General features: G+C 47.3%; 1 protein-coding gene across 1 annotated transcript in view; it reads left to right on the top strand.

Annotated features, from left to right (window-relative positions):
* NOC2L (NOC2 like nucleolar associated transcriptional repressor) overlaps positions 1 to 21,815 on the top strand; it is a 53,682-nt gene that overhangs the window by 12,900 nt on the left and 18,967 nt on the right. Inside the window, exons 11-15 of the mRNA XM_082493478.1 lie at positions 128 to 267; positions 5,462 to 5,573; positions 12,948 to 13,061; positions 13,223 to 13,324; positions 18,135 to 18,278. Of these exons, the coding sequence (XP_082349604.1) occupies positions 128 to 267; positions 5,462 to 5,573; positions 12,948 to 13,061; positions 13,223 to 13,324; positions 18,135 to 18,278 (612 nt within the window). The remainder of the gene's footprint in view (positions 1 to 127; positions 268 to 5,461; positions 5,574 to 12,947; positions 13,062 to 13,222; positions 13,325 to 18,134; positions 18,279 to 21,815) is intronic.

Below are 21,815 nucleotides of genomic sequence, written 5' to 3'. Positions count from 1 at the left end.
CTCTGGACAGTGCACAAAGTCCTCTAAGAGAATGATGGATAAAATAAGTCCTGTAGAGAAACCAGAGTAAACTCCTCTCAAATGCCACATTTTCAAGTTTGTGCCTGTGTTTTTCCCTTTTCTACAGGAGAATTTCCAGTCTGTTTATAACTGGCAGTATATCCACTGCCTGTATTTCTGGTGTCGGGTTCTCAGCACAATCTATCCCAGTGAGGTCATGGAGCCATTGATCTATCCTTTGACACAGGTCATCATTGGCTGTATAAAGTAAGTAGGATTTTTTTTTTTTCTTCTTTTGGCTATACTGTCTCTTGCGTGATGTGGCAGTTGCTAAGGAGGTGTTACTGTTATGAGATTTGGATTTAACCTTGCATTTTAAGGAACGGTCTGAGAGCTGCTTTTGATTGAAATATTTGAGCTGAAGATGTGTTGTGAACACCTGTATGTTTAGGTGGTGAGAAAGGCTAAGAAAGAATAACCTACAGCACCACTAAATCCTCTGTATGAGGAATTCCAGTTCAGCTGGATTTGGTGCTCAGTTCTAGTCCTTCCGTGAGCTCCCATGTCGAAGGAGGACCAGTCAGTCTGTGACCCAGTGTCAAACTGCAGCTGTTTCTGGCCTGTTCTGAAAAGTCACTAAGTGGTGCCCAGCAGTGAGAACAGAAAATACTGTGGAATTCCTCTTCCATTTTGCTCCAAAATATCGCAGGGGCAATACTCCTGAATAATGCTGACACTTTTTGCTATCATCTAGTGGCGAGCTGGGGAGACCCAAAGCAATGCAGTTGACTTTGGTGCTAAAAAGCACATGATTACTTCTATTGCTGGAGAGCTGTGTCTCTAAGAAGACATTCTAGACAACATCCTCTTTTTTTTTTTTTTCTTTTTTTTTTTTAAGGAAAGCTTATGATAACTGAGTAGTCCCCACGCATTTGTATGAAGAAGTAGCCCAAGTGGGAAAGCTTAGCCTCTTAACATCCATCAGAATGCTTTGTCATGTGTAGAGCATTAGGTAGTATTTCTGTGTTGCTGAGTGTTCTTTCCAAGAGGTTATAGCTGTCTGGTTATTTCCAAGGAGAACTGTCCAAGTGCAAGCATGCCATATATAGCAGTTTCCAACTGTCTCAGAGTTGAGCTATTTGGAAAAAAAAAGGAGGGAGGAGATGGGGGACTTGGTTTTGGAATCTGTGTGTTTAGATACTTTTAATTTTTTTTTTTAAGACATGCACACCAGTAGGAAAACCTGCTCAGGTATTTTTGGCAGTATGAAAGCTATTCTCATTTGTGGGTTGTTGGGGATTTTGTTTGTTTTAAGAGTTTGGGGGGGTTTTTGGGGCACTTCCAGAGCATTGGCCAGGTACAGTGGTAGGTGTTTAATCTTGAACTCCACTAGTTCCATTAGCAGAGTTGAACCACGGTGGAATTTCTCCCAGTGGTTATTATGGAATCCCAGTGTTAGTGTGTGTGTACAATCAGAGACCAAGGGGAGGTGAACTCTTAATGCCAGCCAGTAACTGTGTCTTGTACGGTTGTGCTGCAGTAGTAAGGCTCTGTTTTGAGGTAGTGTGCAGGGTGGACCATGGCTCTCTGTTCCACAGAAATTGCAACCTGAATAGCCTGGACAGATTATCCTCCCAATTGTACAAAGTGGCAAGGAAAAATGTACCAAGTTGCCTCAGGACCTAACAGTGCCACAGTACAGAATCAAGTCCTCATCTCTAGCTCTGTAGGTGCAGTTAGAAGATGCATTTTTTTGGTGCATATTTGTTAGAATTTGAAAAACTAGGATATATTTATTGGTTTTAGTATGTCTCTGTGGAGAATTTCTTTTTCCCATCAGTTTATATGTTTATATACACAATTTTTGAGCTTTGAAATGGCTGTTAATAATGAGCATTGAGGGAATTTCTGAATCTCTGATGATCTTTGAAATCCTGTTAGCTCTGTTAACCAGATCCTCAGCTTTAAAATGCCACCCGCCTGGTCTTGAAAAACTCCCAAGTGGTGATGAAGATAAGCAGATTTAAACGATCGTTAGAGTACGCATACATCCCTCTTCCCATCCCCCATGTGCACAGGCTGCTTCCTACTGCTGTTGTAGAGCTTTAGTTGTCCTGTGGACTTATCTAGGCGGTTTTCTACCTGTCCGGGCAGATAAATCAGCTATCTGGGGCCAAGGAAAGGTGAATCGGGTAAGTCTCGGCAAGAGCAGCAAACAGAATTTGTCAGCATCTGTGATGGACAGGGTTGCTTGGCATGAAGTACAGTTACTGTCTGACAAGGCTTCGAAGATTTGGGAACCCGACAGATGGGGGGGAAAAAAAATTAGATCCCACCCTGGCTTCCTTGCTGAGCCAAGGCAATGTCCAGGATATAAAAAGGGAGTGGGTAGGTTAGCAGATGTGGGAATGATGTGGCTCCATGGACTTTAGTCTGTACCCGGGATCCCTATGGCTCCATCCCGGGTGTAGGCAGCCTCTTCTCAGTGTTGGTGGCTGCGCCATCCAAACTGGGACTAGCGAGAGTCAGTGTCTGTGCCACATCCACTGGTGTAGATACACATCTGTAGCAACTGAGTGTTACTGAAAGACTGGGGTTGTTTTTGTTTGAGGTGAGAGGATAAAATAATCTAGCCTGCAGGTCAGTGGTTTTTTTGCTTCGTGTACCACTTTATGCATTTCTGGAAGGCTTGAGGGTATGCATCTGCTTGGAGGCTGCTCAGTATCTGCCTGCTGCCAGCAGACTTTCTTAGGGAGATGGTGTGAAGGAGCTGGACCCCTCTCTTCGTTTCTCTGGGCTGCTCAGCCAAAGCTGAGAGGTGTGTGTGTGTGAGCAGGTGGTGGGGCAGGATGCTGTGCAACATCTGGAATACCTTCTTGCACTTCTGCTGACATGTTGGTGTGCTGTGGGACACATGCGGAGGGTGGTAGTGCTGGGAGGAGACCCCCCCCCCCTTCCTTCCCCCGTGCCTTTTGTACCGGGAGGTGGCGCCTGGCTCCAGCGAGAGGGCAGTGAGCGGGTGTCTGTCTGTCTGTGGGATGCGGTCAGCTCCTTATCCCACCCTGGCCTCTTACCTGAGGGGGATGGGGAAAAACCACCATCCAGCACAGGCTTTTTGCTCTGGGGAGGGACCAGGGCAGAATTTGAAAAGTGATTAAACAAGATAACTAACAGAAGCAGGTTGCCTGCTAAAATCAAAATCAGCTCCCTCATTTCCTTGCTCCCTTTTCGTGCTTTCCAGCATATAAAATGTATTGAAACTATTTTTAATAATACATATTACAGAAGGGGACCCCATGTGTGTCTGCAAGTTACCTGTGCTCAAGATGTGGTCCAGGGAATGTGGACTACTGAATGGAGAAATGGTGGAATTGATGGGTTTTTACTTTTGTGATGCCGGGAAGAGCCTCATTGCTGAGTTTGCTCATGGAACTGCCATGTAATAATGAGTGATGCTGTTCTCACAAACAGGTGAAAGATTGCAGTTAGTTTGACCAATGGGGCAGTGTTTTAGGTATTGCAGAGATAAATAGAATGTGGAGGAGGAGGAGGAGATTTCCCCTTTCCGTTCTCTGCTTTGTGTTTTCTCTCTGTCTCCATAGTCCGTACGTTTCTCCTTTTGGTCTGTGTGCTTGCATTTGCGTGAGCTGGGTTTTTTCGCAGCAGAGTTGTTGCAGAAGCTCCTGTTCTTTTATCCTTTTTCCCCCACATCCCATGAAGTGTTTTTCCTGTCTGCTTGGATATCTAGCTTGCTCCCAGTCTAAGCTATAAAAATGAAGTTCCTCCCTGGCTTATAGTTAAGTGAGGATTTTTGGTGCCTGTTAAGTTTTTGTTTCCAGCCTCTCAGCATGTACAGGGGAGAAAGCAGGTGCAGCCTCCTCCACGGAGAAGTGAGCACAGCCTTGGTGTCCCTGAGCCAACTTCCCTTGGTGACCCGTCCTGGTGGGGTGGAGGCTGATGTTGAAAGAAGCTTTCTCTGCCCTCTCTAGCCAGGGGAAGTTTGTGGTCACCCAGGAGCCTAACAGAAGGAGCTGTAGTGAGTAAAAATAAGCCTTGAGAAGCCTTTAGGCTGTTCTCTACACCACAGCCTGTGCCCTGGCTGTGTGGGAGAAGTACAGCAGGCATTCCAAGAGATAGTGATGGTGAGACATTAAAGAGCACTCTCTGCTGAGATGAAACGTGAGTCAGTTTGAACCCCCCCAGCTGTGCCCTGGGGTGATTATGCACTTGGACCTTCCTCAGCAGAGCTGGGACACAGCTGTGTTTTGTATTCCCTGTGCATCCAGCCATTGCGAAGTTGAGCAGATTGTTGCATCGCCACGCACTCTAAAATTAATGGTCTTGGTTTACAGTAAATCTATACACTTAACAGGTTTATTCCTCGATCAATTAATTCCTGAGAATGGCTTTCGTCATCTCCAGTGGTGCCAGATCAGGGGTGCAAAGTAGATTTATTTCTATAATGGATCCAATGATAATTATTTCACTATTTGGAGGGGGGGAGATGCAAGTGATTTATGGTGCCTGGTCAAGCATTTTTTCTTTCCTCTTCTGGATTGCTCAGCAAGCTCTTTGGGGAGGGGAGGGCTTCATTTGTCAAACTTGAGCCTGTTGTGTGGGAACTGCAGGTTTTTTAAAAAAAAAAAAAAAAATCCATGTTAATGCTGGAGGCATCCATGTTTTCAAGTACAGGTCATTCAGAGTGAGAGGTTTCTAGAGTGGTACAGTAATGAGGTCAGGTGTCTTTTAGGGATAACAGTGCATTCTCTCCTCTGCTGCTGGCTTACATGGTGCTGGGGGAGCTGACCCTTCTCAGTCCTAACCTTACAAAGGGAGCTGGCTCTACTTCTTTCTTAATACCTGAGAGAGGTCGCTCTCATTCCCACTCTGTCCTTTCTGATATGCTGGTCACTGCTAGTCCAGCTCCTTCTGCCTCAGGGACACTCCACACTAAAAGGATTGCTCTTCAGGTGAGAGCATGAACTCTTTGAGTACACAGAGGGTACGTAGCCCGAAATGGGAAACATCTTCCTCCTTGTAGTCCCTTTGATATGCTGGGGAAGCCCTTCTCTTGGTCAAACTTGCTGCTTTAGAGGAGTACTTTTTCCTGCATATCTATCTGTGCTGAGAGCATGAGAGCTGAAAGTGTTGAACATGACTAAACAGCATCACTGATAAACTTAATCTGCAAAGCTCTTGTCTTATAGCACTTTCTCCCAGTAGAAGCTGGAAACCTAGTGCTTTGGTTGCAAGAGTTTGTGTGTTAGTGTTATAGCTTTAATGTGCGTGAATTTTATTTCCAACTATGGGATAGCTTCAGCAGCTCAAACAGTTTTCTAAGCAATACTAAAGCTGTCCTTCTTTTGTAGAGAAGGAAGGGCTCTCCAGTGTCACTGAAGGCTGCAGGTGCAGTTCCTGTATAAACTTGGCCTAACGTCCTTTCTTCTTTTTTCTTCTCTAGGCTGGTACCAACGGCTCGTTTCTACCCTCTGCGCATGCACTGCATCCGTGCGCTTACACTGTTGTCTGAGAACACCAGGACCTTCATCCCAGTGTTGCCATTTATCCTGGAGGTTAGTTGGTTCCTGCTGACCTAGCAATGGCTGAGGCCTCCTACCTAATAAGCACCCTCACTCTACCTACCAACAGCTCCCAAGATTGCCCAGTTTGCTTACTTCCTAAAATCCCCTGCAAACAGCATCAGACAATGTATTGTTTGATTAGCAAATAGGATTAAACTTTTATTGGCCTGTGAGCGGAGAGTATCTGAGATCAGCTGGGTGCAAAACTACATTCCTAGGTGGTTTAACTAATGCAGCTGGAGTAAGCAAAGGGTTTGCCAAAGAAGAGATTCGGAGGCTCAACTGGTTGCAGTAACTCCCCAAGCTGTTGTTGCTTGATCCTGCCGATGTGTTCATATCTGAGCAAAAGGAAGAGTTTCTCCTAACTGTAGACAAAGGGAAAAAGCCCTTTAAGAATTAAGAACTTATTTAGGAAAAGATCTTGGTGAACACAACCATGCAGTATGTTTAGGTGAAATACTGGTGTTGAGACCATCCAGCTTTCCCACCTATCAGATGCCTGACGTCTCTCCACGTAGGTCTCTAGCCTTGCTGCTGTAAGAAGGTAGTACAGAAGTGGCGCAGCCAAATTTCACTGAAGAAGCATGAGCAAGGCAGGGTGAGGAATGCAGAAGCCTCAGTAGGTCAGCTGGACACTGAAGAGGAGGAGGGAGACAGACTTCTGTAATAAATGACCAGAGTCAGCTGGGCTCATTCCTAATCAAGTTCTGTTGAAGCAAAGGTTTTTGTGGGTTTGTGTTGTAAACGTCCTTTGCAAACCACATCCTCTGAGCCTGTGGAAGGCAGCGATGTTTATAAATCTCCTCCTGCTCTCCCGCCTCCTGTGCTGCTCCCTGGCCTGTGTGGCTTTGCCATTTGCCTGCTTCCTTCCTCTTGCTCATGCATATTTGAAATTCTGCCAACCAGATTTGATGATAGAGGCATCTCCATTCTGGGGTAGTGGAGCTTGAGGTGAGGATAGTTTCTCCACTTTGTACTTTTTAGTGCTTTGAGAGATAAAGCCTTTTTCCCCTTGGAGACTCCCCTCCTCTGCAATTCTGGCCCCAGCACCTTGGCTGTAATCTGTGTTGGGCCCCAGCCAGACGTTACCACACTGCATGCTGAGCTTCCTCCTGGCTTCCACAAGTCCCCGACCACATCCGATCCTGCTGTGTTTGTTTGTGAGGCGCTACTCAGCTTAGCTTGTCCAGGTGTTGGTAACAAGGAAAAGATGGGGGCAGGGTAAATGTGTGCATGTGTGTTGCTTGCATACTCTTTCACATTACTTTAACAATTATTTTGCTTGAACTTCTATAACCTAAGGTGACCGGCATGATATTAAACTCCTGTATCTCCCTGCAGTTGTCAACCTTTCTTTCCCTTCTTCCTGCCTATCTTCCGCAGGGGATCCCTCAGTCTGTGGAGTTCCCAAGAGCATTCAGGGCTATTCCCTTGGTACTTCCATCTCTTCCCAACTCCCCCCTCCTCCTCTCTGTTAGAGGTATCTGAACACAACCCTTAGTGTGTCTCCACAAGCTGGCTTCAGGCAGGAGATGTATTCCAGCTGTGCAGATGAGGTGCGAGGAAGTTTTAGCACACAGAGAAGTGACCTGCCCAAAGTCCCAAGGTGGCCGTGGTGATGCTGGGAGGAGAATCTGCATTCTGATGCCCAGCCTAGTGCTTTAACTATGAGCCTGTTTCTACCAGCTGACGAATTCAGCAGTGACTTAGTCAATAGGCATTAGTCCCATGCTGCACCATGTCATAAAACAAAACCCATTTTAAGCCCATTATCCAAACTGTCATGAGATTGAGGGATCTGATCAGCGTGTTGGTACTAAGCAGGAGTAGACTTGAGGGGTATGACTCTGTCACTGTTGCAACTGAATCCAAGTGCAGTAGAATAGCTGTGGAGTTTGCGAATGTTTTGTGCACTTCTTGGAGAGGGCTTTGCATGGTTTTCTCCCCCCTTCATCAAGGAAACCTAACCCTTGCTACCTCTTGCCTCAGCCCTGTTTCTTCTGTGTGTTCAAGAGACAGCGGACCGAATGTGCAGTTCCTGTAGGCACAGGAATTCCCCGAGCCCCTGCCAAGAGAAATGAGTGCTGGCTACTTGATGCATCTTGACAAGGGCTGATGCTCCCCAGCGTGGGCAGCCAGTGCTGTCTCCTCTGACTTTGCTTTCCAGGAATGGAGCACAAGAAGCAGCTTGCCAAAATTCCGTCTTGGGTAGGGGGAGGTGGCTTGGGAGAGAGTGTAAAGCAGGCAGGCTTTTATTGTTGTATTGTTACTCTCCTTGAAGGGCCTGTGAGATCCCAGGCTGCTTTTTTTTTTTTTTTTCCCTCTTTTTCCTCATCATCACTTCAATTATTGTGTGACAGGCACTAGTTTCTGCAGCAGGAAAATTGGTGGCTCATCAGCTGGAAGACAGGTTTGGATAAACAAGGTAGAAATCTCCCCACCGGTAGACTTCACATGCCAATTTAAAATTGGTGTCCCCTGTGGAGGGATGGGAGAGGAGGTTAACCTTGACATGCTTAGGAAGGCACGAGTTTTTCACTTTGATGCTTAAATGGCTTGAGTCTTGGTTTGGATGTGCAGCTTGCTTCGGAGGAAGTCCCAAGGGGCTTGGAGGGCAGCGTACATGGGAGTGGGCAGCAGATTGTGTCAGAGGAAATCAGCTGATGTGAAGATTGTAGTTGGAGAATTGATAATGCTGGATGTTGTCATACGTTTAAGCACAGATCTGAAATCAATTTTCTACAAGACATTGCCTCTGCCTCCTTTACCCAGAGAGAAAAAAAAATGGAAATTTAGACAGACTAAGCTGAACCACTACACCAACTGAAGACGCATCTTTCATCTTCCTCATTCCCCTTCCTCAGCCGCTGTATTGTAGCTCTTAAATTCTGGATCACCGTCCTGCAGGTACCAGTGGTTGTTTGAGTGAAATCATGCCTGACCAATCTAATAGACTTCTACAGTGAGATGACTGGCTCAGTGAAAGACAGGAGAGCAGTGGATGTTGTTTATCTTCTCTTTATCAAGGTTTTGGATACCATCTCCCATAACTTCCTTGCAGACAAGCTGATGAATTGCAGACAGATAAGCAGACTGTGAGGTGTATTGGCAGCTGGCTGAACTTCCAGGCTCACGCTGTGATCAGTGGCATGAAATCTAACTAGAGGCTAGCCACTAGTGATGTATCCTGGGGACCAATACTGGGGCTGATACTGGTTATCGTATACATTAATGGTTTGAATGGTGGGGCAGAATAGCACCATCAGCAAGCTTGCTGATGGTATGAACTTGGGAGGAGTTGTTGATACACCAGATAATGTCCTGCAACTCAGAGGGACCATGACAGGTTGGAGAAACGGGCAGGCAGAAACCTCATGTAGCTCAACAGAGAGAAATACAATGTCCTGCACCTGGGGCAGAGTAACCCCATAATAACAAGATCCTGGGGGTGACTGACTGGAAAGCAGCTTTGCAGAAGAGGACATGGACAAGAAGTTGACCAAAAGCCAGTGATGTGCCCTTGCAGTAAGGAAGGCAGCCAAGGGCATGCTGGGCTGCATTAGGCAGAGCGTTGCCAGCAGTTTGTCTGTGGTCCTTCCCCTCTGCTGAGCGTTAATGAGACCACAGCTGGAGTGCTGTCTCTAGTTCAGGGCTCTCCGGGGTAAGAGAGCGATGTGGACATACTGGAGTAGTCTAGTGAAGAGCCACAGAGGTGAAGGGATTGGAGCATCTGTTATGTGAGGAGAGGCTGCGAGAGCTGGGACTGTTAAGCCTCAAGAAGAGAAGACTCAGGGAGGATCTTATCAGTGTGTATAAAATACGTGAAAGAGTGCGTAGAAGGCAGAGCCACGCTCTTTTAAGTGGTGTCCAGTGACAGGACAGGATGCAGTGGGCACAAGCTGAAACATCTGCCTGAACATCAGGAAACACTTTTTTTTTTTTTTTTTTTTTTTCCTCACTGTGAGGGTCACTGAGTACTGGCACAGGTTGCCCAGGAAGGTTGTGAAGTCTCCATCCTTGGGGATACTCAAAAGTGACCTGGATATGGTCCTGAGCAGCTGGCTCTATGTGGCCCTGCTTGAGCAGGGCAGGTTGAACAAGATGACTTCCAGAGCTCTTTTGAAACCTCAACCATTCTAGGAATAAAGAGGCTGAAGCTAGATTTTTCTCAATGGTGTTTAGTGACAAGATGAGAGGCAATATACAGAAAATTAAGTACAGGAGGTCCTAATTAAGCATTTAAAAAAAAAAAATCCAACCAAAAAAAAAAAAAACCAAAAAAAAAACAAAAAAACCCAAAACAAACAAACAAACAAAAAAAAAAACAAAAACAACCAAACACAAAACCCCCAACAATTTTACATTATAAGGCTAGAACAGGTTGCCTAGATAAATAGTGGAGTGTCTGTCCTTGGAGATACTGAAAATTTTACTGGACGTGGTCCTGAGCAACCTGTTCTAGTTGGACCTGCTTAGATGACTTCCTTAACTGTTTTGTGTCCAAGTGCTCCAGTCCAGTTTCTGCAGAATGTTGGGCAGCTTGTCTGAACTTGGCAACGATCAGACTCTGCCGCAAGCGGCTTAACTAGGCACTCTCAGCCCTTTCCTCAGTGAATCATAGAATGGTTTGGGTTGGAAGGGACCTTGAAGATCATCCAGTTTCAAACCCCCAGCCATAGGCAGGGGCACTACCCACTAGACCAGGTTGCTCAAAGCCCCATCCAACCTGGCCTTGAACACCTCCAGGGATGGGGCAGCCACAGCTTCTCTGGGCAGTGAAGTGGAAGGATGAGCGACAGACCCAAGGGAAAGCTGCGGGCAGGGCCAGCGAAGCCCTGTATGCCTGCTGTGAGCTGGCCTGGGGCAGCTTCGGGGTGATCAAAGCAGATGCTGGGATGTTTTTGCTAGAGCCTGAAAGAAAGAAATGGGGGGCAGACAAGGCGGTACAGTGGGAGTGCTGTGGGTGCAGAGCTGGTTCTCTGGTTTGCGCTCTGGCAGTCTAAACTGTATATCTGAGCACTCTTCCGGCTGACCACGTGGAAATCGTCTGTGAGCTTGAAATTGCCAAAAATCCTTCTCCTTCCTGCCTGTGTTGCCCTGTCCTTTCTTCTGTCTGCTAGTGGTTATCACTTAAGCCAAATTGTTGGCTTTTGACATTTTCTGGCCCTCTAGTCCTTCATTATCGCCTTTCCACCGTGCCACAGAATTCCTAGACACCAGTCATTCTCTCTTTTAGTCTGGCCACTAGCTGATCCATTCTGTGCAGTCTTGAGATGAGAACCACATTTTTTCCCCCTTTCCCACACATCCTGACTAGCTCCCTAGCACCTCCTGGAAGAGTTTCAAAACCTCTGGTTGCATTTCTCCGCTTGCCTAGCGGCATGTTAGGATCCCACAGAGCCTGACGCCTTTTGCTTTAATGTGTCTGACCTCAGGGATCAATACTACTGTTTTGGCCAAAGAAATAACCGTGCATAACGAGGTTTATAGCATCGATTCCCTAGGCTAGGGCTCTTTGTTTTCACAAGCCACCAAGCTTGTCCCTCCCTTCCAAATAACCTGGATTGACAAATAAAATGTAAAAAAATCAATAGTCGTCTCCATGCTTTTCTGGCCTGGGGGCATCCATGTGACCTGAACACCCTCCCTTTCCTCCTCACCTCACCCTCTGGCAATCAGTGTGCTGCATCCCCACGTTGCGGGGCTGGTTGGGGTCTGATGATGAATGTGTTGCTGCTGCATAGAGGGACTAGAAATTATTTCCTGCTCAGGAGCATGATTTAAAAGCACTGGGGACAGGGGGAGGAACTGTAGACTGCTTTTGAGGTGCTCAAAACTATGGGTGGGCAGGATAATTCTCCTCATCAGCCCCCCTCAATGGTTGTCATCAGATATGCAAATGATTACCAATTGTTGGCTGATTTTTTTTAATTTCTTTTTAAAAACAAGATCACCTCCCTTGATTGCCACTTGTTATATTCCAATGGGGGTCTCTGGGAATCTGCCCCGGATCAAGTGGGTTTTGCAGTTCTTACCACGTTTCTCTCGAGGTCAGCCTCTGCCAGGCTGGGAAAGGGCCATATTTGTATTGCTGCTCGTTTTAGAAACCTTTTGCTCCTTCCTGCATCATGGTGGCAGAGCAGCACAACGCATAGGCTTATTGGGATAGTGTGCCCTCTTGCCTGATATCCGCCCAGGGCAGTAGGGACCAAGGCAGAGTCTGGCTCTGGCTGGTTTCACCTGAAGATAGCTTTCCTCTGTGCCACGTGTAGCCTTTTGGGGAAGTGAAGAATGGAAATTCTCATTGATTCACGTTTCCCAGCTCAGTGGGGAAGGGTAACTCCTTCCAAAAAGGAGGGAATGGGGAAAAGACTTTCATAGTTTTTGGTCTTGATTACAGTTTGTTGAGTTTTAAGGCAATAATGTTTTTTCTTAATTAAAATCAAACTCGAGATGCCACCCTGGAGAGACAGTCACATGCACGTATTTAAGCTTCTGTTCTGTTTTCTTCTTTCTGCTATGTAAGCTTCATACCTACTGTTTCAGAAATACTCCTCTCCCCAACCATTATCATTAAACAAGCTCTGGGAGAACACGAAAGGGAAGGTGTAGGGCTGCCATTTGACGTTACATACTCATCTACTGGGCATCCAGCTGTACCCTAGAGCTCGTGTGTGCTCATCGTTTCGGTGAGCCAGGGTGCGTGGTCTCCTCTCAAACTCTGGGAAGGGGACAGTTTTTCTCCATGTCCCTTGCTATAAAATGAAATGTGTCCATGGAGAATAATACGTACTTAGACAAAGGCCGTTCAGTTATAATCGGTATAAGGGATGCTAACGGGAATTGTGTTAGAATAGTAACCTTGCCTGGCAAGGGGTGTCTGTGAAAAGGACTTACTGGTCTCTCTGCTTCATGGGACTATTATTTCAGTGACAATAAAAGGGTAATGGATTTGGTGTAAGCAACATTTAGTGTTGCTGTTGAAAAGCTTCTCACCTTAAGGGACAGCTCCAAAATACCCTCAAGCTTTGCAGTATGATCTTTCTGACCATTAGAAGCATGGGTCTGAAGAACAAGCCTCTAGTTTCTTGTGCTGTTGCTTGTGTTGGTTTCCTTTTATGTCACACTTATGAGGTGTTTTTCACACTTGGGTCTCTAAAAGCTTCAAGTGTGGTTGGTGTTTGCTCTCTAACTGTCCATTGCTAAGGTATTTAAGAAAGCTGTGGGACAGCGATCAGAACAGGGAATCAGGGTTTCTGGATTGTCTTCGCTCTGTCACTAACTGCATGATCTTAGTTGAGTCATTTGGTATCTGTTTGGTTTTGTGGTGGTGATCATCTTTACACTCATTTTTTTCTGTTGTAGGTTCTCCAACAAGTGGATTTCAACAAGAAGCCAGGACGGATGAGTGCTAAGCCTATAAACTTTGCAGTGATCTTGAAGCTTTCCAATGTCAACCTGCAGGAGAAGGCCTTCCGAGTAAGTGGAACCCCAGTGGCCACAGCTTCTGTAAACAACAGAGTTGCCCCAGCAGTATGCTTTGTGTTCCTGTTCTGTAAGGCTGGAGACTCATTTCCCAATCAGAGCGCTGTAGGGTTTAGTTCCTACCTGATATCTGTATTTCTGCTTCCCCTACCCAGGATGGACTCATTGAACAGCTCTATGACCTGATGCTTGAGTATCTCCATTGCCAAGCCTACAGCATTGGATTCCCAGAGCTGGTTCTCCCCACTGTCATTCAGGTAAGGTGTAAGATGCTTCTCGGTCATGCCATGAATGTGCACAGCTGTGTTTAAGCTAACAGTGAACTGAAGATGGTCCTCACAGTGTGAGGAGAGAGCCATTTACCTTTTCTTAATTATAGTTTTTCTTTGCGTTTTGGGGGAGGAACAGAGGCATCGCATCTAATTAGGAGGCTGAAGGTAGGTGAAAGTGGTTGTGGAGTTAGCCACTCTTTTGGGAGCCGAAGTGGGACAGAGGGCTGCATAACGGCTGTCGAGATGTGATTTTGACTAGTGAATGCAGATGAGTTCTTGGCAGTTCAGGGTTGTCTGAATTGCTGTATTGTCTCAGAGCAGTACCTGTGCTCTGTGAGCCCGTACTTTTCCTTGCCTTACGGCCTCCCTCACGTGCTCTCCACAAGATGGCAATCTTCCCTCCTTTCATAGCGTCTCCATCAACTGGGGCACTTTCTCCCCAAATCCCTCCATACAAAACAGTACAATTCCTGTCTCCATCGCTCCTCCTAAGGTAGTCAATTTTGTCTCTCCCCTGGCATTCCACAGTGCAGGGTGTTCTTCCTGGCCGCTTTGTGTTTACATACTTCATTGTCCACAATAAAACTGCCCAACAGTGCTGTGCATCTGGGTGTACTGTGCGTAGTCCTTCCCTAATACCTTGCTAGCTGGGTGGCTTTGGTTTTGAATGAGCAGTGACCTCTCTGCTTTGCACAGTAAGATCGCTCAGTGCAAACGTGTTGGAACTTGTTCCTTCCCTTCCTCCCAATCCTCTCTATTTTTAACTCATGAGCGGCAGATGTCGTGAAGTTGGCAGAGGGCTTCTGGCGTATCCTCCATGGGGACGTGAACCTCTGCTTTGCTTTGGTGTCTGCCGTGAGACCCTGTGTCTGCATACCTTGTTGCTATGATGCCTCTGGTTGACGTGGGAGCAATGTCTCGGTTGAGACCCGCAGGCTGCTTGGGAGGCAAATCTCCTTGTTTCTGCTGTATGTAATAGGCTGGCATCTGTCAGGCGCATGGCTCTTGGCTGGGTCCCTGCAGCCTGGCACAGGCCATTGCCTAGCTGGCAGTAGGCTGCTTTGGCTAATGCGAGCTGACAGGCACTCTCTGTGCTAGGAGAGCACAGCTCCTGTGCTTGCTCTCGCTTTGCGTGCTTCTCACTTATCGGCAGCGAACAAAGCCCTTTCCTCTCAGCCAGCAGCTGTTGAGAGCATCGAAGCTGTCGGAGCCGATGTTCTAGCTGGAATGAAAAACGGCTGACGGCCCTCTGGCACCAAGCGCCCTGTGGCTTCCAAACACACCCTGGGACCAGCCTGTATTTCTGCAGAGAATTAATGCTATCAGATTCCTGTTTGGCTGCCACTAACCACAGCCTCGTGGCGTCTGCTGGGCTGGGGTGCTGAGGTTAGCTTCCCAAAATCTCAGAGTCTTCGGGAAAGCGTGGCGGGGGGGTGAGGCTTTTCTCCTGGAACAGTTCCAGTTAACTGTAAAAATCCATCTGTCCTGATTCTTCCTCCCCGATGAGCTCACGCTTCTCTCAGTGGCGTGTCGTAGGGGCTGTGTTCCAGCTGGCGAGGGTTGCATTCCTCGTCTTCTGGTCAGCGGCTTTGGGAGAAGCTGGGCTGAACTGCCTTCAAACTGAACTTTAAAACCTCCTTGCCTGGAAGGCAGGAAGCACCCGGGCAGATCAAAGGAAAGGAGAGCCAGTAGGAACGGGAGACAGTTCAAAAGCTGCTGTTCTGCCCAGCCGCTGGGACGACCCCACGGCGGTCGCTGCCTCCACAGGCTGGTAAGGAGCTCAGAGTGCAGAGCCTGTGTGTCTGGATGCTTGGAAGAGACTGCCTCTTCCCTCCTCTGGAGCCCGGACAGGCATTACAGAGCAGAGGTGGGAGGTTAAAGGGAAAAACGGGGCAGGTGTTGATAAGGGGTAGGTACTGCTGGGTGGAGGCAGGAGATGGCATGATCTAGGAATGACATAGCTGGACAGAAGGGCAGGAGGTGCCGGTTTGCCTTGCCAGCAGCCACTCCTACTGCTGCTTGCTCTCTGTCCCCTCTGCTTTTTGTGAGTGGGTGATTGGGCTTGGTTTGGGTTCTCTGGAACACGCACACCCAGCTACTTCAGATCATTTATAGTTCCCTGCGTCATTTACAGTAAGAGGAGTTGGGTTTTTGCTGTGGTCTCTGCTGGTATAAACCATTGGTGTTTAAGATTGGTGTTTCGACAGAATCAATCCCGCTAATCACAGAGCTGCTTAGCTAGGAGCCGACATGAGATCTTAATGACATATAGGCACACTCACATACATGTGTATGTTCTGATTGTTTTATTCTGAAAAGATACAGTTGTTGTATTTGGCACGGTGGGAAAAAAGCATACACAGAGTCCCTTTTTCTCTCTCTCCCTCTCCCCTCTATCTTCTTTTACCTTCTTGGTTGTTCCCTGCCTTTTAATGCAGGACCAAGATCTCATTACGTTTTGTTAATATCTGTGGCAGATAGTGGTGGGACTGTGAGGGATTGCAGGGGTAGGAGGGAGGAGGGGGAGAGAAGAAATGAAGCATATGGCTGTGAGAGCGAACACACAACACCAAACTGCACAGATAGAGCATGAGATTTTGCAGGATTTCTGGTGACACTTCTGCAACGAAAGAAAAATGATAATGTATGTGGCAGCGGATGAAATGGATCTGGGGCTGCAGCTGGGGGGATCAAGTGAGATAAATCGAATGACAAATGCATCCCTCAGTGGAGATAAATATGCAGCACCTATAAAAAATAAATATTTTAGAAAGGGGGGGTGAGGGTAGGACAGGCTTCGCCAGCAGAAGAATAGTTTTGCTGATGGTTCCTTTGTACTTGTTTGATGGGCTGTTTGCTTTGTGGAAAGGAGGAAAGACTCATTTTAACTCCCGTTTGTCTGAGTTGGTTGTATGATGGCAGGTGAGCGTGTGCTGGGGATAAAGGGACAAGCGAAGCCCTTGCTGCTAGGTAATGGGGGACGTTCTCCATGTGTGTAGCGTACAGCAGATCCTGCAGCAATATACCTGTCAGGAGAGCAGTGTCCTGACAGAGAGGGGCTAGGTGTGACTGTCACCTCTTTATTAACATTTCATACCTACCCACTTGGCATGTAAGATCAAGCCAACATGTAGGCTTAAGAGGAGGGAGACATCTTGCTCCTTCCCTCAGCTCTGCCTTCTGAAGCAGAATGTTTGAAGCTGCAAGTAGAGAAGGCAGCATTGTATTTGCTGACTAGAAACCCTTTATCTCTATCATGATAGCATCTGCAGGTCCCAGCTGGGATGAAGGTTCAATTGTGGTTAACCATTTTCTTTTGCCTTGTTGGATCTTTCTCTAAATCAAGTGTCTGTGTTGTGTGTGTATATATATATATGGCTCTAGTGAAGAGCTTGGCATGCTGAATTTGGACAGCACACCAGGGGCTTGTCTTGGGGTTGGTGAAAACTGTTAGCAGACAGTGTAGTAGGCTGGAATTCAAGCCATGAGTCAATCTGGACACCCCCATCTCTCTGTCATCAAGAGCATCCACTGCTGCCTTAGTTTTTAGTTTGGAAGTGTCAGAATGGTGCAGTGGTGTTGGAGAGTGGTTTGTATTGGGAGGGGAAATCTTTGGGGGGGAGAAAAGAGGTTTGCTTGAGGACGAGGCTACTGAGATAAAAAAAGAAAACAACACAAAACTGTACTCTGTTTGGAGTGAAGTCTCATTGTCTGAGAGTAGTGAAGTATGTTTTGGGCACAGAGAGAGGGCAGGAGCAGATTCTGTGAGCAGGATGGTCCTTGCCCTTTCAGGCAGCAGTACGGTTTGTGGTTTCCTGGCAGACTGGCTCTTTTCCTGAGGGTTACACATAAGGCATTGGGTCTAAAAGAATTATTTAGGCACAAGTTGTCCACAGAGAGGGTTATTTTGTAAATTTTTGTGTGGTGGGTGTGTGGGCTTGCACCCGTGAAAAGTCAGTGGTGCCAGTTGGAGTTGGATTGGTACAGTCAGACATTTAGCAAACTTCACCCTATGTGACCCTGCAGATGGCCATCTGTCCTCATCAACAGCTCTGCTGCTTAGCAGCACCAAGTTTTCCCACCAAGTTATGCCAAAGACCTTTACTCCCAGTCCACAGACACTTGCGCCCCAATTTTAAGTCTCTTCTCAAACTCTGCCTTCAATCCCAGCCATCAGTCTCATCCACATCCTCTTGTATTTGGTATTCCTGTTCCAATATCGACTGGTGTTCTACAGTCTTAACCCACAGACACCTTTCCCCATTCTGGGGAAAGGCTTCTTGGCCTTCAATCCTGGCTTCCCTGTGCTTTTGACCATCTAGCATCCACAGGTATCCACTGTTATTCCTTGTCTCCATGCATCTGGTCCACGGTCCCTCTCACTATTTGGCTGAGCAGGAGACAGGGATGTTGTAACTACAATGGCAGCTGGGAGCTGAGACTCTGGAGAGCATAGACTTTTCTCCTGCTGGCTGCTTGAACTCCCCTGATACTTTCTTTTTTTTTTTTTTTTCAGACAGAAGTAGTGCTAAAGGGTGCAAAGAGCTGTTTTTGAGCAAGGTCCCTACACTGGATTGCGTACAAACATCTGGCCTGTCACTGCAACTCTTTGCATCCTCCCAGCCCAGGGTGGCAGGACCCACAGGGTTGAATATGGGAGTACGGTATGAATTGAAGGGAAAAGATGCCCCATGCTGTCTGTCACTGGGGGTGGGAAATGTGTTTTTGCTGATGGGATCTCGTTATGGAAACTATTACATTGCTTTCATTCTTCCTCTCCTTTTCCTCCTCCCAGCTAAAATCTTTCCTGAAGGAATGCAAGATTGCCAACTACTGCAAGCCTATGCGGCAGCTGCTGGAGAAACTGCAGGAAAATTCTGCCTACATCGCCAGCAGGCGTCAGAAAGCTACCTTTGGCGTGGCCAGCAGGGAGTCTGTGGTGAGTCTGCTACTTCGATTCGGGCTTCCTGGAAAGACAGTCAGACTCCAGCTGCTGGGGTTGAGCGGGTGGCAGAGGGAGGAGGGACGACAAGATCATGGAAACGGGAGTGTGTGGGGTGGGTCAGATGTTCACAAACAACTGAACTCGGCAGGGCTCTGATGCTATAGCTGGCAAGACTCTGCAGCCAAAGAACCTCATGGAAAACACAGTCCATAAATTAGACTCTTCTATTATTTATAATACACACACGGAAGCGCCTTGCTTTGCTGGGGCATCTCCTTTACTGAGAAGTTTCTTTGTTTTCATCGTACCATTCCTGATTACGTAGGTGCCAGTTCGTGCCTAAAGTGATAGGGGGGATTCTGCCGCCTCTGTGAGTGTGGTGTTTCCTCCTAGTCTGTAGAGACCAGTCTCCAGCAGTGTAGAACCAAGGCATCAGCAGACTGATATGTAGCAGTTCAGGATCCTGAGGCAAACTTTTCCCCATTTTCCTGGGCCCTTGTGGAGACAGCTATAGAATCAGGAAATTTGTGAGCCATAAGAACAGTGATCAGGCACCCTGGCCACTGCAGTTGCTTCTCAAGAGAGAGTCTGGTATATTCTTCTCTCTGCAGCCTAAGTATCCAGCCTGCTGAGAAGACGTTGAGCGCAATCAACACCTAGAAAAGTTGTGGTGGCTCTGGGTGGCTCAGACCACCTGTGGAGCAGTTGAGTTAAACATCAGGATTCTACCTCAGTGATGAGATGAAAGAGGAGTGACTAAGGTGATGATGGAGACCGCCCCCTTATCTTAGGAAATGAACTGTAGCACAGCTAGAAGACACTATATTAGAAGATGTGTTAACTAATCGTTGGCCATCTGGCTAACAGGCTGAGATGCTGCCCTTCTCCTTTGTTTCCCTTGCTCCAGGAGTCTGCCTGCTCTGAGACAGGTCCTCCTAGGGATCGTGTAGCATATTTTCAGGACATTCCTTTCAGTGTCTTTGCTTGAAGCTTTTTTTTCTTTTGCTTTGCTCCATCCTTTGAAATCCAGGCCCTATGTAAATGAAGCCAAAGGGAAGGAAGCCTTATTAATGATGCTTTGTTTGTGTGTCCTTTGGGTTGGACATTTTATCTTTGCTTTTTATCCAGCACAGCAGCCTTTGCAAGCCTGATAGCAGGTGAACTGTGTGTGTGCATGTATCTCTGTGTGAGAGGATGTAGTGGGTCTCACTCTTCCTCGCCTGGGAGGAGAGAGGTGAAAATATTTCTGTTTGCAAGGTAATTGATGGGCCAGAGTGGTCTCTGCGGCCACATGGTATCATCGGGAAGTCTGGAGTTCTGCATCACTGAAATCTCCACCTGTTGGCATGGAGCTGGGCATGGAGCAGAAGTTGCAGTGCAGACTGATTTGTCTTCAGACACTCAGGGGTGGAGACTGCAGGAAAATTAGCCTTTGAAATCCTGACATATCAATGCCAGGACACAGCAGTGCTATTCTGGGATTAAGGGGTTGATGGAACTGGGTTTGAAGTGACTAAGTAGCCTTTGGTTCTGTAAATGCTGTTCTGAGTTGGACTGTTTTGCTGAAGGAATTAACGCTTCCCGTCTGGAGTGAAGTGGTTAGGGTTTTGTGCTGTATTTTTTGCAGGCAATGCTGTGACCACCCACCCACTCTGCAGAGGTAGAGACTTCAGCCTCTAGGGCTCTCCATGAAACAGATGGGCTGGGGAAGGTCTTTGGCTAAATAAAACAGGGTTTCCAACAACTCTGCCACTGCCTGCTTTTCCCAGCAACTCTGGCTGCAGTCCCTTGTGTGTAAGAGCTAAATGCTTATTTTAACATCTTGCTGCCTGTATGTCTCCTAGTTGACATCGGTGCACCTGCTTTCCCGGGGACATCTGGGTGGCCGAGTAGCGTGAATCGGGCAGGGTTGGCTCTGGAGGGACAGCAACAGGCAGCCTGCCTCCAGTGAGGGAGGTGGGTTAAGGGAAGTGGGCGCCAGTTTGCCAAGCCAGTTTGGAGGCAGCTGTTCTGCCATTTAAGGGGGTAGAGCAACACTGTAAAGTGCTGCTCAGGGAGGATGCCTGTGCAGTTTTGTATTTTTACTCTGTGTTGTCCTATGGGAGAAGGGAACCTTTCTCTTCCTTTGGTTAATGGGATATCAGTGCTCCTGGGGGCAGCGGAGACAGCCCACTCAATACTGTGTGGGGTGGAAGAGCCTTAGGGGCTTATCTTTTGTCCCCAGAGGGCAGGTTTTGTGCCCAGGTGGCCTTGTGTTTTCCCCCCTACTCCTTTCCAAGCAGATGGTGTAGATTCCCAAGAAGGGCCAAGCTCCCACAGAGAACTGGGCTTCCCAGAACAATTTGGAGTGTCCCTCGAAGTCTGGGTTGAGTTTGCCAGGCTGTCTCCAAGATATGTGGGGCATTGGCACTTCTCATCAGCAAACGCTGCCAGAAAAGGGAAGAGAAGGAGGGGGGTGAGGGGAGGGGGAGGTATTTGTGTGTGCCCCTTGCCAGCAAGAGCAATTGAAAGCAAATGCTCTCTGGTATTCACATCCATGCATTTGTGCCTGCTCCGCTGTAGGGAGCAGAGCCCGAATTCTGAGCTAATACTTCCATGCAACATGCTGAAATGCGGCTTTCACGGGGGGAATTACAGAGAAATAGGTTTAAATGAGGGGAATAAAGGTTGTGAATGTGATCGGATCTGCACTCCTGAGTAGTGGGCGTGCTTTAGAAAGCTGGATTTTGTCTAAGAGTCTGTATTATATAGTTTTAAAGAAGAAACGACCTGGGGATTGAACTTAGTGCTGCAGAGGGAGCATGGTAGTGCAATGTTTAACTTAATGTGGAGGGACTGTGGAGAGATCCCTCCTTGCATCCCAGGAACTGTGATATGGAGGGATAGGTGTACCAGATACATTCGGTCTGACTTCTTCCACATTGTTTTAAGATTGACAACTTTACTCTTTTTTTTTTTTTTTTTTTTTAAGAAGCAGGTTAATATTTGTGAGTCAGTGCTTTTTTGAGAGTACAATGCAAGGGGAGCCAAAAAAATGGAGCCCGCAGCTGAAGTTGAATCCGGATGCATAATGAGCAGCTCCAATTTTACGTCTGTCTGCACTAGTGTGGTCCCTGGACTGGCATGGGAAGAGGCAGGGAAGGACAAGAATGCCCCAGGACCTGCAGTGTGTGCTGGGGTGCGTTACAGCTCCATGGCTCCTGGGCAGACCTTTGCCCTGAGCTGGGGAACCTTCGTTTAAGAACAGTGCAGCCCAGCAGGCTGTTACGCTTAATGAAACGTGAAGTGAGCTGATGGAAAGCATTGCCTCATTTCCATGGGATTTCCAGATCTTCTGCATTCACCCTCATCTCACGTTTCGGATGGGAGTTTTTTCTGGAGAATGAGTGATGATCTATGTTACATTTGTACAGGTACAAAGCACCCGCTTGATCCATGCTGGGTGTTGCCCCACAGCACAGTGATGCAAACGCAGTAATAGAAGGAGAATTGCAAATGGTTAAAGAGGGTGTGATGGCAGCCACTCTCTCA

This window comes from Vanellus vanellus (genome assembly GCF_965231255.1).
Source record: "Vanellus vanellus genome assembly, chromosome: 20".
Lineage (NCBI taxonomy): Eukaryota > Metazoa > Chordata > Aves > Charadriiformes > Charadriidae > Vanellus > Vanellus vanellus.
Note: the sequence above shows the minus strand (reverse complement) of the source record. Positions and strands in the feature narration are given on the sequence as shown.